The sequence below is a fragment of the Amphibalanus amphitrite genome, unplaced genomic scaffold, assembly GCF_019059575.1.
Source record: "Amphibalanus amphitrite isolate SeventyFive unplaced genomic scaffold, NRLGWU_Aamphi_draft 000122F_arrow, whole genome shotgun sequence".
Lineage (NCBI taxonomy): Eukaryota > Metazoa > Arthropoda > Thecostraca > Balanomorpha > Balanidae > Amphibalanus > Amphibalanus amphitrite.
In genome coordinates, this window is record NW_024881617.1 from 945,832 (window position 1) to 970,536 (window position 24,705).

Genomic DNA, 24,705 nt, shown 5'->3' on the forward strand with positions numbered 1-24,705 from the left:
TAGATATTTTATCGCCATTTCAATATTTCAGGCACTTGTCATTGACTCGTAATGTTAAATTTCGAGCAAGATTTTCATCCGGTGTGTAGAGGCTATCACCAGTCAGTCTGTGATACGTTATGACGTCACAGCTAAGCCCCGCCTCTGTGGTCTTGGCCTGCGGCGGTTTCGGGCCGGCGCGCGGTCACTCTCGCTGTGGCGGGGAGCGGGGACGGGCGACGGTCGAGCGGTGCCGAAAGCCGGCGGAGTTGTGCGTAGCGTCTTGGCTGACAGTGCCCAGAGAGCGACATGATGACTAAGGAGTCATAAATGCTCATTGCGCATTGCTTCTACAATGCGCATTGAGCATCCACCACTCAATGCGCATCCACCACTCATGTTCGCTGATATATTTTTTTTATAAGCTGCAAATGACGGGCAGATGGCATATAACTGACATAAGGTTAGGAAATATTCACCTGTATTTAAAGCCTATGGCGTTGCAGATAATGCGATAATGGGATGTCGGATGTCACCAAGTAGCTGCCGATTTGTACATCGCTATGCAACCATCGAACAACGCAATAATAAGTTAATTGCCTGAGCTTCACATCATACGGCTCGCTCGTATTTCAAACAGATACCCTACATCGAAAATCGTATTTGTTAGGAATCGTTAACGTTTGTTCGAAGCACGTGTCGGGCCGCGGCCGGCCGGCCGCGGACCATTTTCAGAAGTGGCGGGCAGACCGTGCGTCGAGTGCTTGCTTACTCGCGCAGCGGTACTGGGGTTCACAATCATTGTTTAAAAGTTTGTCATTTGCCATGAACTTTAAATAATACATTGTAATTAACGGTCATTTGTCAATTATTACGAGTTCTTCAAAATTCTTCTATGAAAGAAAACGATTTCATTTCACTCAAGAATTGTTTTGTCCACCACTACAACCGCCAGCCAGCCGCCATCCACTGGAAGAGATAGGCTCTGCGGCACAAAGTGTCGCTTTAAACTGGACTGGGAACCAATGTGTGATGACACTTCAAGCTAAATTTATGCTCATTATGTACCTATAAGTATTGGGAACAACGCTCTGACTGTACATTTTTAGATTTTTGCCTCTAAATGCAAATATTTACAATCAAGTACTTTGCGAGCGCAGTTTAGAAGCTCCGGTAATGTTAAAGTCCTATCTCCGACAAGTATGTAAATACTGCTCTAGGGAACCAACAGTTCGCATCGTACTAGCTTTAAATTATATCCATATTGTTCCCAGTACTTTCCTGAACACCGTGGTGAGTGTACATTTTTAGTTTTTTGCTTTACAAGCGTAAAATTCGTCTGGTTTTACACCGCTTCATTCGCCTCCATAGCCCCGTAACGGCGCCGCGCGGCCCGGCCGGCCGGCGCCCGCTGTAGTTTCAAGCACTGCCCGATAGATGGCAGGCGCAGAAGTGGTCCGGGCCGTCCCGGTACGACGACTGAGTAGTAGGTTGAGGAGTGATGGTCCTCTTGGTCCTATATACAAGAGTCAACAAGAGCCTAACATTTACTTGACCGTCTGCTGTAGAGTTGCCAAGTTTTGCCAGTGGGCTGCTACCGGCACCGCCCCGCCCTACGAAAATTTTCTGGGATACCGGCATGCTACCACGCCCCAAGCAAAAAAAAACCGCCAAATTACCGGCATACTAAAAACCTGCATTCTTGATTCTGGCTTACCCCTACATGAGATGCCACATTTTGGCAATTTCAGTAACCGCCCCACCCAGCAGCCACCCATTGTCCAACCAAAACTACCAGCAGCATGATTTTGGCTGTTGGCCCCACAAATACCACAATTTTGAAACTCAATTCCAGTCTACAGCTGTTAAAATATCACCTGTACCTAATCAAAGAGGTATTGCCTACAAAAAAGCATTAACACATTCATCAAAAAAGCAAGGACAAAAAGAACTTGCATTAGGCACAGAAATGTGTTTCTGAAGACTGCACAGTGAGCAGCAATCACATTTACCACAACCGTTCTTATTTTCCACATTCTCCTAAAATGTTACTGGTACCAACCAAATAATGAACTATAGATAGTCACAAATCACAATATAAAAAACTACAGATTCGGCCATGTTGAAATACCGGCATGCTACCGGCAACACATGCCAGCTACCACGAAAAAACCTGCGGTAGTGAAAAATTACCGGCATGCCGGTAGTGCGGTAGGGAAACTTTGCAACTCTAGTCTGCTGCAATTGACTCATAGCACGTGAAGCGTCAGCGAAATTCATAGTCCTTCACAGATGGCAGGGGTGTCGTTTGTACAGAGGTCGCTGATGGGCACGGGTCAATGCCGCAGTCGTGGGCGGAGCCTAATGTCATATGACGTAGAAAGCCTCTATCCAGGATGGAAAAACAGTTAACATTACGAGTCAATGACAAGTGCCTGAAATATTGAAATGGCGATAAAATATCTAAATTGTAAAAGTTTCGGCCTGTCTTGAAACGGCCATGTCCTGAGCTTGGTTGAAATTCCTTCACGCATTTAAAAGTAATCGCGAAAAAATAGGGTCTCAAGGGGTCTGGCGTTAACAGTAGATCAACCTTAGAAGCCGCACGTGAAAAGAACTTCGACAAAGAATAAACATGGAACAGGTCTACGCTACATTTATAATCAGATCACCAGGCATTTACACTACTTCTATATCCGTCTTATTCCGCTTTAAATGAGATTAAATGGGGTTTCATGTTGATCTGACGTCATTTCAATGATAATGGCTCAAGCAGCTTTTGAATATTGGCTAACCGGGTCGCTTACACTAACCAAACTACCACCCTTCATGAAAGGCACGGATTAACACCAACGACACGATTAAACACAATATTTCAGCGTAAGCGTGAGCACAAATCTGAAGAATGGTCGAGCTACAAGCCTACTACTGACGTCATAAAGCCATTTTATGTGCTCTTTGGTCACGCATCTGGAGCTCAGACTCTACTAAACAGCTTTTGACGCTGAGCCGAGATGATAATTAGCTTTGCTTTAAGGGAAGAAGAGTGACAAATAAATTGAATGCTGGTCTGAAAGGTCTGCAACTGAAAGGTGTCTGACTCAAAGGTCGGTCGACGGTCACCATCAGACATGTGCATGAATCCGAGTGATGAATATATGATCTCTGTGGATCTCGAAGAAAACTGCAAATTAGGATCTTATAATCCCATCGGACCCCACGTGAAAATATATCCTCGATCTATGATCTTATATTAGATCTGACGATAGCCAAGAACATGGATCTATGATTTGAGTGGATACCACGATACAAAACATTTGAAACTGCATGTGTCCAAGGGTTTCTATGCCAATATTTGCTACAAAACTATGAGCTATGACGTGCAATCACATACTACTTCTAAAACAGAACTTTTGTGAGCTGCAGCAAGTAAATCTTTAGAGTCCCTGTGTTGAAAAAATTAAGTGGGGATCTTTGATTTCTCTTGATCTCAAGTACAAAATGAGACTCGGATCTATTATCACAATGTATCCATCGATAAATTCAAGAGCTTGATCTATGATCCCATCAGATCCGAGATCAGAATCCGTGAGATCAGCGCCCAGATCCATTTTCTCGGATCCATGCACGAGTCTGGTCACAAGGTAAAGTTATGTGAGCTTACCCTCGCACTTACAGGGGGCCGGAATTTGGATGGCCCCAGTCGAACAATTCGCTTGAAAAGAAAAAGATGCAGATGTCAACTATTGTTTCGGTACTCTTGATTTAATGAATTTTACATCATCCCTAAACATTTCATGACCCTGACTATCAAATACAGTTATTATTTGATTCATATTTCACCGATTAGCTATTCATGTTCCTACACTTATCCTAAAGTAACTACTAACTTCAAATGTACCCATCATGTTTCAGTGATACCAATATCCAGTCTCAGACGTCTCGTTTCGTTTTTCTTTTGTCTCGTTTGACGTTTCAGAACCCGGGCTGTAGCCGGCCTCATCATTCGACAGTTCCCGATATCAAGATCGAATCTCACAATCGTCCGTCTCACATCGAACGCAGAGCTCCAGTCGATGAGCAAAACAGCTCAGATGACAATGGAATATATTCTCTTCTTTACACATCCACACAGTCGACAGCAATGCTAGGGTTCCATCAAGAGGAGCTGGGAAGAGTCCCGACTACCTTGAGATATTCTCCGTCGTCACTAGCCAGCCTCTGACCGTAACACAATGCACACACACACACACACACATCTCTCTCTCTCCCTCCCTCTCTCTCTCTCTCTCTCTCTCTCTCTCTCTCTCTCTCTCTCTCTCTCTCTCTCTCTCGCCCATAATCGACGGACCCAAACATCAATGGACAGTGCACTAACTTCCACCACACACTGTTGACCTGGGGTCCGGAGCTCGTGTCGACGGGGAAACAGAACGATAGCGTCAGATTCGGTGTTATAGTGGCTGTGGCCTCCTCCTAGGCTCCACTGTGCAAGGTTCATGCGCTGCACTGTTGCCACCATCAGACCACGTCAGTTCATGACATATGATAGGTATGTCATGTTACGCATGGAATGTAATTATATGGTAAGACATGAGACATGACATGTAACGTCTGCCATGACATGGTGTTTTGGGACATTTTATATCTTCTCTAAGAATCTGCAGTCTGCACGTTCGGACGATGACACCGAGAATCAGCCTCTGTCGGTGTCAGTCATCTCTGCCTGTGTCAGTGTCAGACGTGTCAATACAAGTGACCTGTGAGCTGTCGAGCTAGTGGAGCCCACCAGCCTCTGTTGGGGTCAACTGTCCCAGTTGGGCTACGCTGTATGGTGCCAGCCTCTGAATCTGGGTAAACTGTAGGAGTTTCGCACATACTCGTATGCATGATTTCATCGTGAAAAAAGACTGCATAGGGTCTCTTGATGACTTTTTTCTGCTTTACCTGACTGTCAACTTGTTTGAGTCGGAGCGGAACAGAATCTCTGAAAATGTTTTTGCATGCCGCCTGCATGAATCCATCTTTTTTGGTGAGTGGAAGATGTAGTAAGAAGTTGCTGTGTACACTTCTCATCCTACATAGAACTGTCTGAGACGCATATACCTACATCCCGGATGCGTCATTTTGCCTGACGCCCTGTAGGCAGATGCTCCGAAGTTCGTTTCCGGCATATGTTTGTGTTTCAAGCATCAGAGTTAGCATGCTAACGTTACACGACATTCCATGGGAAATTGTTCCAAGCTAATTCAACTTAGACGCGATTAACTACCCCAGTGCCTGCGTGCTGGACTGGAGCCCCGCGCAACAACCGCTTATCAAATGAAAATCAACGTATATTTTACAGCCAACACCTATCAAAGCGTACTGCTGAACGGTTGAGTGAGGCGAGAAATACTTTCTAAAGAAGCTCCAGCCTCGAGCGATCAAACCTCGCCGCAACTTGGTGCCGAAGTTGGCACGTCTTTCGAGCGAAGACGGACATCCTGGTCGGCACAGGGTTGCCCCCGAACAGAGCCAGTTAAACTCTTAATGTTTCATGCCAGCCTCAGATGTTTCATGTGTCACGGTGAAACATCTGCATTATTTATATTTGGTACGAGCTGATCTTCAATCGTCAGAAAAATTGTTTGGATGGTGGGAACCTGATGCATTGCTGAGCCCAATAACCGTACACCTTTTGTCCATGACATGTGACTCATAAAATGGCAAAATGCATTACAACGTGTGCTATTTAAACACAGATAATCAATTAATCATTACTAGGTACATAACGTGCTACACATGCTAAACTGCGAAGAAATTAACAACAAATATATGTCTAGTGTACAGCATTGTTCTCCTATGACTATGGTAACTTTGGGCGCCCTGTTGCGATCATGTCTTAAACTGGACTATATCACATCGAGCAAACGAAGCACCTCATATGACCACGGTAAACATATTTTCCTTTCAATATCAAATAATACAAAGTAGGATAGCATAAATATAACGACTTATATCACATAGGCAAATACAACATATAGAAACAATATGTCATTAAGTAATATCCAGCAGCATATGTGATAAGTTCGCATAGACAAGCCTGGTGAACCATAACCATTTCTAAATACCACTAATGCTTCCTCCAGCCTCTGGATTCAGAACAGTGCGTTTCTGGTAACTATTAAGAGTCATTCAATGTAAGTAATGCGGTCTGAATGAGGCCATTCAATCTCATATTCATATGCAAATAAGAGAACAATGCCATTGGAATACTCTCATCAGCTCATATGTGCAGATATTAAGCCTCGCTACTATATCAGTCCGACACTGAATGGTCGACCTTTCGGTGGCCGACAGCTCCGACAGAACGAGGATTCGCACAGCGCCGCCGACCAAATCGAGAACATTTCAGCAGTGGCGGCCCGACCGAGACGTCACCGGTGTCGACATCCAAAGATGACAAAATCGACGATGAAGCGTTTCTCTCTCTCTCTCTCTCTCTCTCTCTCTCTCTCTCTCTCTCTCTCTCTCTCTCTCTCTCTCTCTCTCTCTCTCTCTCTCTCTCTCTCTCTCTCTCTCTTTCTCTCTCTCTCTCTTTCCCTCTCTCTCTCTCTCTCGCTCTCTCTCCCTCTCGCTCTCTCACATAGCAGGCAATACAGTATCCGGTCATGACTGTTGTAGCAGAAACCGCGGTTCGGTGGCGATTTTCACGGGTAGCTGGGTTTTGGCGGCCAATCTCCCAACCATGTCCGACTTGCGCTTCTGTCGTCCTCCTTTTTATCTTCTCTCCTTAGCCCTCTCAGCGGCTGTCCGTCGTGAAAGTCGCAGCGACTCGATGGGATTCGAACCGGCGTCCTCCTCAGCTCACAGCTGTTCGCGCGGCCGAGGAGCGGTCGCCCGCAATGCCGGCACGCGTTCAGAAGCGCAGCTCGTGTATGACGTCACCAAGTGACGCCACCGTGCGCCATCGCCGGACGCGGGTGCTGCGTTTGCCGAACCTGGAACAGAGGGGGGCGATGTTCATTAGCCGTCCGACACGGAGCAAGGAGAAGCGCTCCGGCGGAGCCGAGGTGAGCGTGTTAGCGTTAGTCGAAATACCCGGCGCTAATTGTAAAGGACAGGCAGGAGAGCAGGCCTCTTGGCGGGGGCGGATGGAAGAGGAGGGTCAGGGGTGATGGCAGTGGGCGGCAGTGGGCGGCGACGAGTCCGATTGCTACTGATCGCCGATTCTAACCACGACATCCAACAGACACCGTGGAGCACGAAACCATGCTCACGGCGCGGAGTCCGGCGAATTGCCTCCCCAAATCGGCGATTCGCCGGACCTGTAGTGTGGCTGCCGGGCTGGGGACTATACACTACGGGCACGGCTAGTGTCGGTGCCCGCAGGCGGTGGGCTAATCAGACACCTATCGGGTCAGTCCACGGGGACGGCCGCCGATTCTGAGCGTCATCCCCAGGTAATTATCAACATCAGGCGAACCGGAACTATATCTGGGTGACCCACTCAGGGTAACGCTGTCACCGCCCACTGGCCCGGAGATGAGGTATCCGGAGGTCAAATCCGGAGGGAAAGAGGGAGGAAAGGTGAGCGGCAGAGCAAAAGGACGACATTTCGCGCGAAAATATTTTCTGATGATATAGACTAAGACTTTTCATCAAAACTGTTAATTTTATCTGCCTAGCATGTGACGTTGGTTAGTTTCATTGTGAAAATATGTGGCACAATGATGGCTGATGGTGCACAGCCCACGCAGTGGCTTGCAATTCATGATATGCCGAGAGGAGTCCACCAGCAGAGCTAGATTTACCAGTAAGCGTACAAATGTCGACTAAGTTATTGGATGGAATCCCTGGCTTTCCATCTGGGCGTTGTCATCATACTTCCACCGCGCGGCGCTGAATTCTGCGGCATTTCAATTACAATGACGTACTGTGGATGGCAGCATGGCTGCCCGTGCGGATAAGGACAAGGGATGCCCTGCACGCGTGGACAGTTACAAACAGAGCCTGTGGCACGAGATGAGGAATTCTGGACCATGCATTATGTACTTTATAGTCCATGAGGTATACTGAAAGATCAATGAAGGTTAATGTTGATCAAATGCACATTAGTTCAGGCAGAGCAGTCCCTTTTTGTCATTGACACCGAGAGTGACTGGATATTCTTATATAAACCTCGAATCTTATGCATCTTTTTGCTTATTTCAATGTTATTCATACCATATTTTCTGTCACTAGCACTTAACATCGTCATCTTATGTCAAGAATATGGCCTATGGTTCCCAGAAAATAGGATTTTGAGCAAATTTCGTTAGGCGGCACGGGCGGACAACGATAGCAGCGCCTCTATCGGTCACTAGGGGAAAGCTGGGCTGTAGGCGACGAAATACCGGCTGAGTTGTCACAAGTTAAATAGGTTTATAGACATCCGTCTTGTGAAAAAGTTGAACTTTTGCCTTCAATATTTCTACAGGCAATTTTAGAAGTGCCCTCACATAGATTACAAAACGGTTTAAATTATTTTATTCACTTCAAGCCTTCCCTATTGTTCTTGATGATGCGGGAACTATTTCTAATTAGTGTTTCTAGCTTAGTAAAAGAACATATTGTGCAAAAGATGAAAAAAGCATAAATGGAAGATTTTAAATGCAATTTTCTGTAACAAATAATGGTAAATTCTCTACACATCAAGGGAAAGGTGCATGCTAACTGATAATTTAAAGTTCTTGGGGCCAGTTGGTTTCTTCTTTTCTTACGTCGCCCCAATGGCCGCGAATACACTTGTGATAACGCCTATCGTTATTGTCAAAAACGACAAAGAGCCAACATCTGTGCCGAGTTAAAATTGTTATAAATCCTTTTTCGTGTTTCTCCCTCTTCCACTCATTTTAAATGGATTATTTAGTTGTTGAAGACACCGAGTGTTGAATCAGTATCACGAGCTTGTTTAGCATAGCACACGTAAGAACAGACCACAAAAAGAAATAATGAATATGCTTTGAGAAATAGAAGGCATTTAAGGCTGTTTAACACAGACGCAGATCTATTTTCCGCACGACTTCCTTTGTGACAGGCCTGGCTGTCGTGTCTGGACCACGGTAATGTGCGCATTATGACATTGCCAGGGTAATTTCACCCCTGCCAAGCCCCTGACTCATAAAGATTATAGCAGCTTGAGAGTCGAGGAAACGGACAGCTCCATCATAGGGCAAAGGGCAACAGCTATAGGGACTTCTATCTATAAAATAAAATCAAGAAGGACTAAGCTATACGTATCACACCATTATGTTTTCACCTAAACATAACATTTTGAAAAAGAGATATCGTTCAGCTGTGGATGCTTTAAGAAAATAATAACACCAAACTTACACTAACCAGAACTTTTGTTGCTTACGGCTTTGTAGCTTTGTGTCAATCGAAAAAAACTTGTTTCAAGACATATATGTGGTCCCAGTAGAAACAAACAAATTGGATTAGTCGATGTGGGGATTGATCCTGTCAGAGTGGGCCTATGGCGGCCATTCGAGCGACATCTGTCAAGAAACAATAGCACAGCTCTAATTCACCCTAAAGCAGTGACCGTGTGCACAATTTACATCTGCCCATGTTTAAATTAGCGTGCAGCGCTCGTATCGGTTTGGTGTCGAATAACTTCTCGGCAGTAAAGGGAGCTAACTTCGTGTCGTGGCACTTTACGCGTCTGTCCTCTACAGATCAGTTGGCTGACCAGGTGACCCAATCGAACTGAGCAGCGACTGGGAGCTGCTGGCCACGTCAGAGATGCTGGTAGACCTTCTTTCAGGCAGCAAATGAAACAAAATTTACTGACCGTCATTCAATGTCGGCCAACATTACCCAGAAATGTGCACAGCCACAGCAAACGCTTTCTTGAGAATTATGAGTACATTCGATTGAAGCAAATGCATCATGCAGGTGCAAACAAATGTGCATCTTTTCATTAACATTCATGATTATCCTGAGTTTGCCACTCAATCGTTAGAAATTGGCTCAAACAAGCAAAATATTGCTTGCCATTATGCTATAAATTGTGCTTATGGGCTCGATATTTGCCACTTTCTATGAAACAGGCTTATTGGTGTCACTTTCGTGTTTAGACGCTCGATAATATTTGCGTGGGGGGATACTTAGCCACTTGAGTGCACCCACCATATGTTTAAATGCTGTAGGTATCGTACCTACACACATTCAGCATAAATGTTTCCATGTGCCAGATATGAGATAACTGCTAAACTTGCTGTTAATAGACACATGAAAAAGATAACCCATGAACGTTTTGTTGATGAGAAGTGCATCCATATTTGAATTAAATTTAAAACACAAAAATCCAGGATGGGCCTTGCCTCAGAATCGTGAAGTCCGCCAAGTGGCTGCCGTTTCATAGTTTGAAAACTTGGTGAGAACAACTCATATGTATATCACAAACGCAATGTATGAAGTTATTCTAGCCAGACACATACCTGGGTCTGCCGACTTTCGTGTAGAAATCCTTGAGCTCGCTGAGGTAGTTGTCGATGTCGCCGGATAGCATCTCGCCGCTGCCGGCCGACCTCAGGTCACGTGGCTCCGAGGCGGTCACGTGATGTCTGGGCAGCACCAGCAGAGCCGTGAGCAGTAGTGCCAGCGCCAGTCGCATGCTGTCCCTCTGTGGAGCGAGGGAGGAGAACTGTGAACACTGAGAAATGCTGGCATGACCGTGAACTATGGAGCTGGAGCACCAGCAGCACCAACTGGGAAGAACCGGCACCACCAACCGAAGAGCACCACCACCACCTTCTCCAATTATGCCAACGATATAGACGATCAAGTTTTATATGGTGTAATTTCCATCCGTCAGCACTATAAGGCTAATGGCCGGCCGCTCCTCAGAGGCGGTAACGAATCGTTGGATACTGTTCCGCAATGCACGGCAGCGCGGCGGCGCAGCATGGACCAGTGCGTTCAGAATAGATGGACGCATGGAACTGGACCGGGCGTTGGGCACAGAAGGACAGACGATAGTGCGCTTAGAGGGGCACAACACAGTCGATACAGAGCTGACTGGGGCCATGGCCATTGGCCAAGGCCAGTGCCAGTACATATGCAAAGAGACGCAAAGTTGGGCCACGGCACAGGCCATGAGGGCGTTCAGAGGAACACTGCTCCTCTCCATTAGAACGAAGACAAAGGGGAAATAAATTGGTAGCACGGAAATAACGGTATGCGGTAATCCATATAGGGAACGCACAGCTGACGTCAACCATTTCAATACAACACCTAAAGATAATTTGTTTGGATAATGGTGGTCAATGAGCAGTCTGCTCACCAAAAATCGTTGTCAGCAAATCTGAGGATTCCTCCAATGTTTCTTCTCCTCACTCGTTTCTCTCACAACTAGCCAAGCAAAGAGAACAGCAGGGTTTAAATAAAAGAGGTTGATTCTCTGACGTCAATGTTCTCCTGATTTATCCACCGCAACAAACGTAGGTGGAGTGAAAGCTGCCAACTGCGTCATGCGTGGAGTTTTACTGGGGAGGGAAAGACCGCACATTTTCTCCGAGGTCGCCAGCCGACGGATTATCATCGAGGGTCGTGTGGTGGACGCTGTCCCACCTGCAATGATCGTGAGGTAGACGCCACGCAGAAGAATATCGACGTAGATGATCTTCCATTTTTCAATGTGATTCATTACGCTTGACAGTGCTCATAGGGAGAGCGCTGTTACGGTGAAGATGGGCTACTCCGATGGATGCTGGGTTGTGCCCTAATGTGTGCGTGTGCAATGTGCATGTGTGTGGGTGTGGGAGAAAGGAGTTCTGAATCAACAGGAGGGGCTGCGCTGATGGATGCTGCCTGCTGGACTTACTATGCCAGTGGGACGGGAATTTACCGCTGAGGGAGTTATCCGCGCCAGTGGGACTGTCTGTCACTGAGGCCTGCAGCTCGTGGGCGATGTCATTGGCAACACGAGCCCCAAGCCCATGCCGCTAATCCGATCAGGAAATTGGCTTCATGAGATTAATTTGCGCCAAGCTGATTATGCACGTAGTTACCAAACTCTCAAACTTGCGCCATCGGAAAATAATTTCCAAACGAAATATGAAATGAATAAATCGAATGCTAGTAAGGCATTAGGTGACTATGGCTATTGAAAAGGGATGAAGACTGAACAGATACAAATGACAGTGATTATTTCACCAGTAACATACCCTACGCCGAGAAAAAATATCGAGCATGGGGTTCAGCGCACACAAAAACAGAGAGAATAAAGTCGCAGTACGCTCTTCGAGAAAAGTGAAAACATATATATATATATATATATATATATATATATATATATATATATATATATATATATATATATATATATATATATATATATATATATATATATATATATATATAATATATATATATATATATAGGCACAATATAGGCACAATTTTACATGAATTTGAAGCAGATGGCAAGAAGATCGTACGAAGTTTAGAGAACTTGGCAAAAAAGCAAACAAACGCCCGTTATGCTGTCATTTTTACACAAACATGCATATATATATATATGTATATATATATATATATATATATATATATATATATATATATATATATATATATATATATATATATATATATATATATATATATATATATATATATATATATATATATATATATGTATGTATGTATATATGTATATATGTTAACAGCATCGAGTTCAATGGCGAAATGATTCGTCAAATTCGGCCCACAGTTCCCTGTATTTCTTTTACAAATTCATTACCTTACGAAAATATTGCAGTGAATGATGTGGGTGGTTTCAGCGCTGAGGACATTGATTATTGAGCGGTAAAATTAATCGGCGTTGTGTGAGCGGCTCTCTAGCAGTGCTCAAGAGTCGAGGGTTCAACGACCAGCTTCATTTGGCATTGATTATGATTACGATCACATATTTCTATATTGTCGATGGCATGTCTCTCAACTTGTCATAGTAATGCTCGTGGCAACTGGACAAGTCCGTGCTTTTAAAAAGAAACCGACATAGTGCAATAGCCAGTAACAGACAAGTGTCAAGGATGGAGAAGCCTAATCCTATTAGTTCGTGACTGGCGACTAGTTATTAAGATTGACGTCATTCTCATCGTCCTTGATGAATTCGGTACGGAGTTTCAAACACAGAAAAACGCCAATTTCATGGAAAGTAGATCGTGAATGTCAATTTACAGCGAAGTCACTTCCCTGATCAAAACTCCGGATCATCCTAAGGTTTCTACTTCCTGCAAGTTTGAATAGCTAGCAATAAGGTGATCGTAGCCTGTCACTGTCCGTTTATATGAAACTCCTAGCAATGAGCCGAACCAAAGTAGCTCGAACAAGAAGTACAAACGCATTTGAACGAGAAAATAAATGTAATAGTCTTTAGAAACCGAATAGTTAGGGCCATTCTAAGACAGAGCGAGAAAGCAAATCCATGTTTGAGGTTTTGCATCTTTTTCTTGGAAGATCGACCGTCCCCAACCATCCATCACGGATGTCTCCGCACCACAGCGAACACGATGAAGCCTGTCACTTTGGCACCCTGACCTTTATATATGCCCATACTACGTGAAAATGGACTGTCAAGTGTTGAACTGCAAGGGGCCATACAGGTCATACTTTCAATGAGACGCGAATCTGATAGACATCGAGTTCAAACCGCGACTACCGCTTGATGAAAAAACGAAAAACGGGCATAAGCTTGGTCAACAATCCGTCTCACCTTACCCGAACGTTGACGACAGCTCAGTAGCTATCGCTAGGTGTTTGGCTGATTGCTCATGGGCACAAACGCTCATCAGGGAAACCAGCAGTTATCTGATATTATTTGGAATCCTGTGGGCTCGCTGACCGCAGTCATCTTTCATAGCACTGATCATGATGAGGCTTTCGTGAAGGCCGTAATGTGTAAACGCCTGACTCATGGACTTCATCACACCATTCGTGCGTCAATTTGGCCTCACGGCTCTGCCTCTCAGTTTCGCGATGGGGCCACAACAGTCGACGTCACACCCTGTTCCTCTGACGCCTATGACGATCTGTGGCCTCTGCGCCGCCAAATCCGGCTGGGGGCGAGTGCGACCACCGCCGCGTTGGCACGCTTTGTTGCAGGTGACCGGGCACGTGTCACCTATCCATCGTGCGGCCCGCTACCTGCGGACGGCGGCCGGACTCCATCTGAGCTGCGGAATGCGGATGTCTCCCACACCCCGCCGAGCGTGCTGGGCCCGTCAAAATTCCGTACAGGGGCTCGGCCAGACCGCAGGAGCTTGTTGAAAGCCGTACAGGATTGGCGAGCACTTTGACAGGACGTGAAACTTGATCCGTGTTTGGTGAAGTAGTAAGTACTCCGATGAAACGATGACGATCTCGAAGAACTTAATGTGGTTCCCAATGTAGTTGGAAACATTTCGTCATCTTAGAACAATGAATTTAAACGATTTCCAAGCTGGCATCCACCGCTGCGGTCAAATTGAAACCACAGCTAATAAAAGTTCGGTCATAACCTTATTCTTGACGATACATCTTCCATGAAAACCATTGAACTGCAGCTCTCCGCAAACTTTTGAAGCGTCACACTACAGAAAGTTTAGTATGGGGCGATTAAAGGATTGATATCTCTCTTGTTCTGTGGGGTTTCCACAGAACTATTTTCCTGGTTTTCAGCGACCGAAGAATCTGTCTCTGTTAGTTCTTTATCTGCGGCTTGCTGGGGGCACTGTCTTCTCATGCCTCTCTAGGAGTGGGTTTGACGTATGAGCACTTCACTTCTCACTTGACTGAGGCGGCGCAGGAAGGACCGACATGAGCTGATCTATTAGATGCAATCACATGTCCTCTCACCGCAAAACTACTCGGGTCAGTCTTGGTGCGGTGACGTTACGCCAATAAAAGTGTCAGCCGTTGAACTATTGTTTTCAGATTAAAACCATAAACTTTAAGAGCTAGAGCAGCGCTAAAAAACTTAAAGGTAGACTGTCACCTTTTTTTCACTTACCGGTTTTCGTAAGAGGTACCCGCCCTCACCACAGATGTCCAGTCCATTTTCCGTTATCCTCACCCTGTAACGCGCAATCGCCTCCCAAAGTTCAATTTGATGCCATCTTTTTCGCCGGTGAAAATGCTCATCACTAGGTTAATATCGAAAGCATGTATGACGCTTTTCATTACATTTTTGCATCGTAGAGATTCATTGTTATTTTTCTTGAATGTTGTGACAAATTTCGTAATACTAATATCAATTTCAACGGCAAAGACGTACATTTAGCAAATTAATGTCGAAGGTTTCCTAGTATACTAGCATGAAGGTGGGCCGATCTCTTAGCATTGTGAAGGATTTCAGGGAAAGAAAAAACTTTGTCGATTTTAATTAAGAGCATTTTACATAATTTTTAAGGAAAAAACTCGTCAAAAGGGTTTTATTTATCTTTTCTTATTCAAACATATTCAATTCAAAGGCGATAAATTGTTAATTAGCAAATTTGTGGTAGAAGACAATGCTTTTTTACTTGAAGGGAAGTGGTAAAGGGAAGGCCTGCGGGCCGATCTCTTCAACACTAGTGAAGGGAACAGACCCTATGACAAAGGTAAGTGGTAAAGGGTTTTTGGTTTGCCACCATGTTCTGCATGGATCATTGTACATTTCAATTGTAACATGCGCGCCGTTTATGGCGACAAAACCCGCTTCCATATCTTATGACCTTGAAGTCTAGTGATGTGTCAACATTGTCGCTAGACATTAACAGATTGATAATTTATGATAATCGATAATTTTTTTACGCGATTCACGTGATGATAGCTTGCCAGGTGAATTCTAAAATTTCGTTTTATCCAGGGAAAAAATCATGGGCCGATCTGAGAAAACTTTTTGAAGGTGGCAGTCTTCCTTTAATCTTCTCGCATTGGGTTTTCAGGTCTCTGCTCCAGCTGAAGTCTGCTCGAGGCTTTGGACTCCAGAGATCATTACATATCAATCAACCTCTAATTTGTACGAAAACTTACCTTTTTCACAAATATCTTTCATAGAACCTATATTTCCAATGTAACAACTTGCAAACAATCTCTTACGAAACTTGCAAGCCAAAAGGCAGTGAATGCAAAGGTTATGACAAGAACGTTTACGAAAAAACAAGGTCTATGTGTCTACATTTGACGTTACCTTTATCTGGCTCACTCCGGCTCGTATCTTTGAAGACACGCTGTGTATGATGCAGACCACAGGCAAACAAAAGCCGAGCGGGGTATTGCTGTATTATCCGGGACATTCGTCCATCAATAGACGACCCGTGACGGCACCAAGGTTGCAATATTGACAACGCCGCTTTCATCTCGCCTGAGCCAGTTTCAAGGGAAAATGTCTGGGCTTTACCATTGTCAGAGCGAAGGCAGCACGGTGGCTGAGAAGAAAAGACAAGTCTAGGAAACCAGCCACCAACAGTGCTCTGCGACCATAACACCAAAGCCCTTCTTGTCATATTTGTACTGTGTGCTCGGTCTCTGCTTGCAGCTTGTGTTTGTGCATTGCGTTTCAGTCTCTGCTTGCCATGTTAGTGCAGTGTGCATTGGTCTCTGCACTTGTGTTAGTGCGGTGTGCATCGGACCCTGCCTTGTCGTGTTAAAGGGACCCTCCCACCTTCAAAAAAGTTAATGAATTGGCACGAAAGTGATGTCGCTCGGTTCAGAAAGAGCGAAAACGAATATCTACCAAATTTCATCGAAAAATATTCACCGGTTTTCAAGATATTAGACTTTTACTTTTGTTTACTTTTTGGGATCTCCGCTGTTCCTAGCGACTTTATTTGAAAGTGCGGCATTTGTTGCGCGCAAAGCAGCATATACCACCGCGTGCTACCAAACGTTTTAGTAAAAGATTTAAAAATCGTTAGATCTCCGCTGACGTCACAAATTCTAAGGGGGCATACCAATGCACTAGCCCCTTAGAATCCGAAAACTGCAAGTTTGAAATTCCATATCTCCGAATTAAAGCATTTGTCGATGTTGTGAGTGCCCAAACCGGTATTTGCAGGCCATGGCCACCAATTTGGCTATCTCAACTCAAAACTAATGTTAAGGTGGGAGTGTCCCTTTAAGTGCAACGTGCATCGAACCCTGCATGCGATGCTAGTGCAGTGTGCACCGGACTCTCATTGTCATGTTAGTACGGTGTGCACCAGGCGCTCGTTTGGCGAGAAACTCCGGCAGACAGGGCCTATGTCAGTCGTTTTTGCTCATTAACAGGCCGTAAGTGGCAATTAGCGGGGTGGCAAACGTTCAGCACAAATCAACATAATGTGCATCACCATCGGCAGTCTGAAGCGACTGCGACATGACAGTCAGATGCGGCAGAACCCGCAAATATGCCCTGGACGCCGTGCAAATAAAACTGCCGTCCACTGTAATAGCGGGTTCGGATACAAGTCTCAGCTTTAGGCGGGCAAAGCGGTGGCGTTATGATTTATCCAAGACTCTATCCAGGTAAATTTAACGACAGGGTAAATGTTGGAGTGCTTTAAACTTAACCCTTATCTTATTTTCTAGCGACATTTTAGTCGTTAGTTTTCTGGCGAGTTAGCACAAAAAGAAGGTCGAGACTTATTCACTAACACACGCTTATCCCTTGTGCAATCCTAGATTTATTTCAGCCGCACATTCGTAGACTTTTCTGACCACGCAGGAGAGCCGTCAATCTGGGATGGGAGGATACCTGATAGGGACACCGCCATTCCGGCGGTGTTACACCTCCGTGCAGCCACCCTTCAGCACATAATTGGGCATTCCCCAGAGCCCGCGGAGCAGAAACGAGCGCACTTCCGCGCTACCGTTCGCTATCTCCTTATCTGATATCCCTCAGTATCGTACCTCGCCATTTGTACGGATCATATTTAGAAGCCGTCACTGGAGTATTCATTACTGTATGTTACTCTTGTCGAAGCAGCTTAATAATAAATGAAAGCTAGGATTTTTGGTTGAATTACGCGACGACGGAGAATAACATACATAAGGACTATTCCAGTTCGTTGACAATTATTCTCGCTACGATATAAAGCTGCATTGTGACATCCGTAGATGTTCTAACGCCTTGTGACATCCCAAAGATCAAAACAATCTGTTCCAAGGGCGGCCCGACTACTGTTCGATGTCATAACATCGCATTTGCTGAACTCCTAGAGGACAAACCCGGCGGAAACGTTTTATTTTGAGCACAGATTGACAGCGTGTCAATGCCTAGCCTCAATTTGCCTTCTGATGGACAGGAAGGACGAAAGTTTGTGTTTTGCTGCGCCACAAGTGTATAATTGGATGTGATCGTGTCGAATACAACGGCAAAACAGCGGTGACGCATCACAGTTTGTGGTCGTGCCTTGTGCTAGCACTGGCAGAACTAGGGCGGCTTCAAGCCGGTCCAGCAAAGATTTCTCATTATGTGACCTTATTTACTATGACATGCTTGCGTTTAGACAATAACCCCGTAATTATATGTAAATTCTACCAGTTGAATATATTACGAGCAATAGCATCGATGTAATTTTATGCTTCTGTATTGATATTAAGCTTTCAGCGGAATAGAACTCAGATACAAAATGCACTTTGCATGATTATTGCTTGAGGAACCTATACTTAGTTTTTCCATATTGTTTTCACTCAAACTACAAATGGCTTGAGAGGATATTTATAAGAAAAATGACTTCGAAATGGATTGCAAAATTGTCAGATAAAAATTATCGACACTACGGAATTACGATCTGGGCCTTCAAAACCAGTAAGCAATCAGTAGAAAATGTTGTCAGGCCCTGCTGTTCCCAGATCTGTTAGACTTTAACTCCCCAGTTTTTACGAGTTTCAAAACATTCATCTATTCAGACAAGTGACAGCGCACGGAATTAACTGATCGAGGTGACAACAACCACTAACACTTGTGGCACGTTCAAGTGTTTAAAGTCGGCACGTTCAAATTTGATTAGTGAGGGGCAAGGGAGTACTAAGAGCATCACTAGCTCTAGTGTTGGCGTTGTATGCTCCTTGGCTAAAGAGCAGAGCCAAACTTCACCAAGTTAGAGTGTTTTCATTGGGATATACATAAGCTCATGCACGGTCGCACTTTGAAAAGCCGTAGACCAATGTATATAATAATTAGATGAAAGGCTACACGTGCATTTTATGGAGCTCTTTAAAACACCATTAGGTTTAAAGATCACAAGCAAAAATCGGATGTCAGCGGTCAGTGTTTTCAGCAAGGCTAACATCATGAATAACATGATCGTTCGATTATGCTGAGAAAAATACGCGAAATTATGAGCATTGAAAGACGACATTTGTGTGGATCTATGCCTGCCAGCTTATCTTTCAATTCACGTTCCATTTGAAAGTCGGGCAAAGTCGATCTGTGGGACGAATGAACGGCACTCTTCCCATATGAGCATTGCATGACTGAGCCATTCAACTCATGATTGGCCCGGAAATAGCCTCGCGGAATCGGTTGTTTTATCACACTGCTCTAACATGGAGTGGTCCGTCACTGGGATGCAAATGAACTCGATCGATATTGTGGTATATCTGTATTTTTATTTCGGTCACTGTAACATAACCTTAGGTCAGTAGGCGGAACTATGGTCATGAGTACCCAAATATAGGAACGTTCCCATTTTTGGGAACGGAGTTCCCAAATATGGGAACGGGCGTTCCCATTTATGAGAACGGAAGGCAATTTTTCGGCCGTTCGCCCACTAAAACTCAAAAGTGCATCACGTCTCAAAAAAGTGCACGCTGATTTAAGTATCTACTAAATCTCCATAAAGTTATCTTTAATCTGACCGTGGAACAAGGAAATTGACCGTGGAATGATATTTTTAATGATTTTTTAAAAATGACAGAATGGTGGAAATATGGGTTATACGACATTTAACATGCAATTTAAAGGAAAATGAAGCATTTTTTACATTTTGAGGTCAAGTATAATAATTTTCGCCTGGTTATGAAGTTTCATTCTAGCGACACCAGATGCTGACATATGCAAGCGAACACGCGGACAGTCCCGAGGTAATATTGTTGACTTTTGGTGTCGGGGCGCACGACCGCGTGGAACGTCAGTGATTTTACCGAACTACTGTTGTAAACTCAGTTTCAGTGGTTTAAAATCATTCAGCTGTATCTTATCAGCCCGGAAAGACATATTTTATTTGGATGCTAGCTGTTTAGCGTTATTTTATAAGCAGCGTCATGAGCGTGGTTTTTGTCTTCGGCGTTTCTAAGCATGATCGTTTGGGGGGAATTTCTCTGATATAGGTCGCTCTGTGTGGCTTATTTATAATTTTTATGCTGATTTCGATCATTCCTCGTGCCCATCCTACCAGGCCTTTTGCCACTTTCACTCATTAAGAAAGGAAAAAACTAGATTTTCATTGGGACTAGGTGTTTTGAGGGTGTAACATATTCAGCGTTCCCATTTTTGGATACTTCTTGTGCTCGTCAACTCTCGGTGATTAGCAGACAGGTGCTTGACATGTCTCCACCCTCGGCGCGGACGGTGGATATAGGTATGGAAGACCTTGTTGAACATCGCTGAGCGTTGTGGATTACGTAATCCTGCAGAGGGGGGCGTGCCCGCTGCGAGATCGACGGGAATAAAAGCGCAGAAGACCGGGCGAAACATGCAACGGTCTTGCCGGAAAGGTCATCTGATGATTGTTGCGTTACCAATAATTTGCGGCGTTGGACGTGATGCTTGTTAATGAAAAGAGCCCCTGAAAGGCGTCGGTGAAATCGTTCCCAATTTTGGGTACGCCGTTCCCATAATAAGGAACGCTTGCAGCGCCAGTGTACGAGAGCGTTCCCAAATTTGGGCTCGCGGCCCGGGTGATGGACTGCTTTAGAAATAGGGGAACGATTTGAAACTACGATGGGCCTTACAATATCAAACTCTTTCCCAACAATATTGAGACAACGATCAGGCGGTTCACGATCGTTTTATATTTTTTGGACGTCATTTAACGGTTCTTTTTCTTGTTTTAAATAATGCCTACATGGCGTTCCCATATTTGGGTTTATCGTTCCCAAACATGGGAACGAAAATGCGTTCCCGAAAATGGGTACGCTTGACCATAGTTCCGCCTACTGAGGTGTAAACTGTAAACTATTGCATGACGCACGGAACAATGCCGACCATGTGCAGTGGGACTAAAATTGTCTATTGCAATATGCATATTAAAGTGTATGTTTTATGAATGTTTTCACAAGCTGATTAGGAAGATCATTTTACATGTGTATTGTGTATGCATGCATGATTCAAAAGCTTGTGTTTGTTCGCTCTCAGTACATAAAAACGAATAATAAGGTGTTACGCAGTACAGATAGCACCTATGTGTACGTAATACGTATGGAACCTTATACGAGAGACTACATAGATCAGAGAGTCAGGTCATAGGTATCAGGAGTGACACTATTGCCAGTCTTTTCCATCAACGTATATGACAAAGAGCTTTCAAGCAAATGGTGTTAACTTTCAGCGAGCTTATTTCTTTGCTCTTTGGTGCTGCATAACATCGAGGTTCCTCGGATGCCGCCTCCCGGAAAGACATACATATACCGTGCTCCAGCAGATGAATAAGAGAAGGTTATGCCACAATAAGATGAATGTGCCATATGTACATTGCACGCCCAGGCAATCTATGATAATGACAGCTGATATCTAGATTGACTCCGTTCACCTTGGGCCTGAGATTGCGTCTGTGTTTTTGTCAGATTTGTTGGCATGATGGCGACCTTATATTTTGTGATTCAGCTTTTGTTGTGAAATGCTTCCTGCTTTTTGGCTGTCCTGCAGATCATGCTTTTAAAAGTTTAATGCATCATGGAAAGAATGATAACATCGTTTAGTTATGTTATCGTAGCTTACTGACCCTCAGTATCATCTCATCTCAGTCTCGCCTCCACCCGGTACCTCGCCTAGAAACACACCACCGCAGGATTACCAGCAAATTATGAAACGGTAACATTAAAAACCCCCTGGTTACGTCACTAGCCTTTTTACGAGCCACTCTGATGTAGGAAGCGACATGCAGCCAGTGCAACAAGCTTTGCACGACCTGAGGCGAAGCGTGTAAGAGCTTGTGATTGCAATGATACGAGTGATGTCAGCCCATCCGTAGAGCGATCTCTGGCGGTGACGAGTGCTCCAGTTTTGTCGGCCGATCAGGTGTGAGATCTCGGATTGCGGTGACGTAACGTCCGTAAGTACCTGGCTAACGTGAGCACGAGGATGAATCCATCCGGGCGGCTGATCTCCGTCTACCACCTGCTCGAAAAACAACGCTATCTTTGATATCGGCTGAAAAGCGCGTAAAAATCACGCTCGCTACTGACGTCACTGCGGTTACGTAAACACATTGGGTGAGCCGTTTCACACAGTGCTGGTGGGATGTGAAACACGGGCGACGTCGTGAGAAAATGACTTCCGACGATGCGCCGAACCAAGCGCCGCTTTGAGCGAAAGACACTGGTCACTGCGATACCGGTCAGAGATCGCTGCAAATATACCCTGTCAGAGGACTGGAACTGCAAGGAGGCAAATGTCAAAGAAGCTGAGGTGATAGTTACATCGCTGCGCCAAATAGGCTGATATGATATTTAATCGATCCCTAGAAAATAGATAACCTACTTTGCGTGCTTACCGATCAACTTATTGAATGGTTTGTTCTAAATGCATTTGAGCAAGCATTGTGCAGTTACTTTTGTGCCTTGTTTATCATCTCACGATTTAGTTTCATAACTCAAAATTTAGTCTCATAAATATAATTTCATCCTAAGGGCTTCAACCATGAGGAGCATTCAACCAGCGTTCAATTTTAGTAGATTCTCATTTGAAGAGCAGCTTCATAGGGCAAAGACACTTCGATAACTTATTCGCTGCTGAGAGGACTGAAAAGTATTGAAGAAAGCAGCACTGATTGGCCAAATTTCACGCATTCAGTCGTCGTTTGCGCCTTATTTATAGTCTGGGGATAGATACCAGGCTCTTGGGTTCTTCGTCGCCATAATGACTTGCTCAGAATAATTGACTAAAGTAACCAATCGACCTATAATTGGTAGATTACCATTCATGTATATGTAGATCTATTCCATATGTTCTGAAAGCAGTGACGTAACAAATGACTAAAGATCTGGCTAGGGTCTGTTTTATCATTGCAATTAGACTACAGTGACCAAAAGTTTTTCCTAGTTTTTCTTTTCAACGCCTTTTTGTATAAACTTAGAAAACAACGACTATCAGCACAGTTATTACGTATTTGTTACGCTGGCCTTTGCTTCCATGCGCAAAATAAGTGCTTTGGCGTTTTCAAGCTGGCATGACTTAAATTGCTGGTGATGCAGCCAAAACACTGCAGCCTTGAGCCTCCCCCGTCAATTGCCAGCAAATCTTATTTCACTGCTCATTCCAAATATTTCGGAGCGAATGGTTTGGAAGACAAACAAGTTGATGGCGGAGCCGCTAATGGACCGAAAATAACGCATCCAACGGCCAGTTACAAGGAATGACATATCGGAAGAATCCCATGCCTTATTTTCAGACAATCATAAATGGGAATACGCGTTTTTAATCCGAGAGAAGGAAAGGAAGGAAAACACTTGATTAGAGCCCAACACAAGCAATCTTACAGCAAGCAAGCAATCGCAAGCAAGTGATCTTACACAAGCAAGCAGTATGATAAATTTAAAAGCTTATGAAAGTTTCTGAGCTACGATACTGATTTCAAACACATTTTGATAGCCAGCATATTGTTACAATTAAACTAATAATTGAACTTCGATCAATGCAACTAATAACACAATTAGGGCTATAACTTCGTTCTTGATTCAATATTGAACGTCCAAATATCTAACAAATCTTCGCGAGCAACTCAGCACGCTTGCATTTACCGTCATAAGTCATTCAGCACGCTGCTACCAATGCCATTAATAAAAAGCCGCCCCGATGCACCGCCGGTGCCAGTCCCATCTCCAGCCTGTCCGCCTTCCACTCACCATGGCTGTGTGGGCGATTGAGCGGTGCCGCTGCCGTGGGTCCTCCGATCGGGACGGCGCTGCTCGAGACGACCCTCTGCGCCTGTGGCCGGGCCAAGACGTACCGGTGTTCTGTCGGCCGCCGCTCGCCGCCCTCATGGTGGCACGCGGCGCGCCGCCCCCGCCCCCGCCCCCGCCCACGGCCTGCGCGCTTCACCGCGCCGCGCGCGCCGGGCTGGGCGGGCTGCTCCGGACTGGACTCCAGAGCGACTCATAGGGTCTGTTCCAGTCGCACTTCCTAACACCTCTAAACTCCTCCAAGATTGCTTCCCTGTTCCATTAGCAGCTCTAGCCCTTACAAAGCCAAGGAGGGCCCTGCTCCAACCTCCTCTATCTTGCTCTTGGAGGAGTTTAGAGGTGTTAGGAAGTGCGACTGGAACAGACCCATACATAATACACGGAGTTGTGACTCGCACAAGACTCGGCAAACGGTTCAGGTTACAGCACAGGACTCGATAGAGAACTCGGTAGACTCGATAAGTCGGGATAGGACTTGATTTGAGGCTCGATGCAAAATTTCGCCAAAGATTTACCAGCACGCTGTCGCAATCGAAATATTGATTTAGGTACTGGGTATGACATTCGAATCAATGAACAATTCGGTACGAGCACTGCAGGCCGCAACAGTTTGAGCTGCTTTTCCTCAATT

The 24,705-nt window shown here is 44.9% G+C and overlaps 1 protein-coding gene across 1 annotated transcript; it reads right to left on the reverse strand.

Annotated features, from left to right (window-relative positions):
• Positions 1-5,294: 5,294 nt before the first annotated feature.
• On the reverse strand, positions 5,295-24,124 carry LOC122381545 (neuropeptide F-like). The gene is made up of 3 exons (XM_043365833.1): positions 24,018-24,124; positions 10,446-10,630; positions 5,295-6,962 (listed from the first exon to the last, which is right to left on the reverse strand). The coding sequence occupies exons 1-3, from the start codon at positions 24,018-24,020 to the stop codon at positions 6,881-6,883; spliced, it is 270 nt and encodes an 89-aa protein (XP_043221768.1). The 5' UTR covers positions 24,021-24,124; the 3' UTR covers positions 5,295-6,880.
• Positions 24,125-24,705: the final 581 nt, after the last annotated feature.

Excerpts from the sequence above, each read along its gene's own strand:
- LOC122381545 (XM_043365833.1), bottom strand. Across the intron at positions 6,963-10,445 it reads ACGAAAGTCGGCAGACCCAG|GTTCGGCAAACGCAGCACCC; the intron begins GTATGTGTCTGG and ends CCTCTGTTCCAG.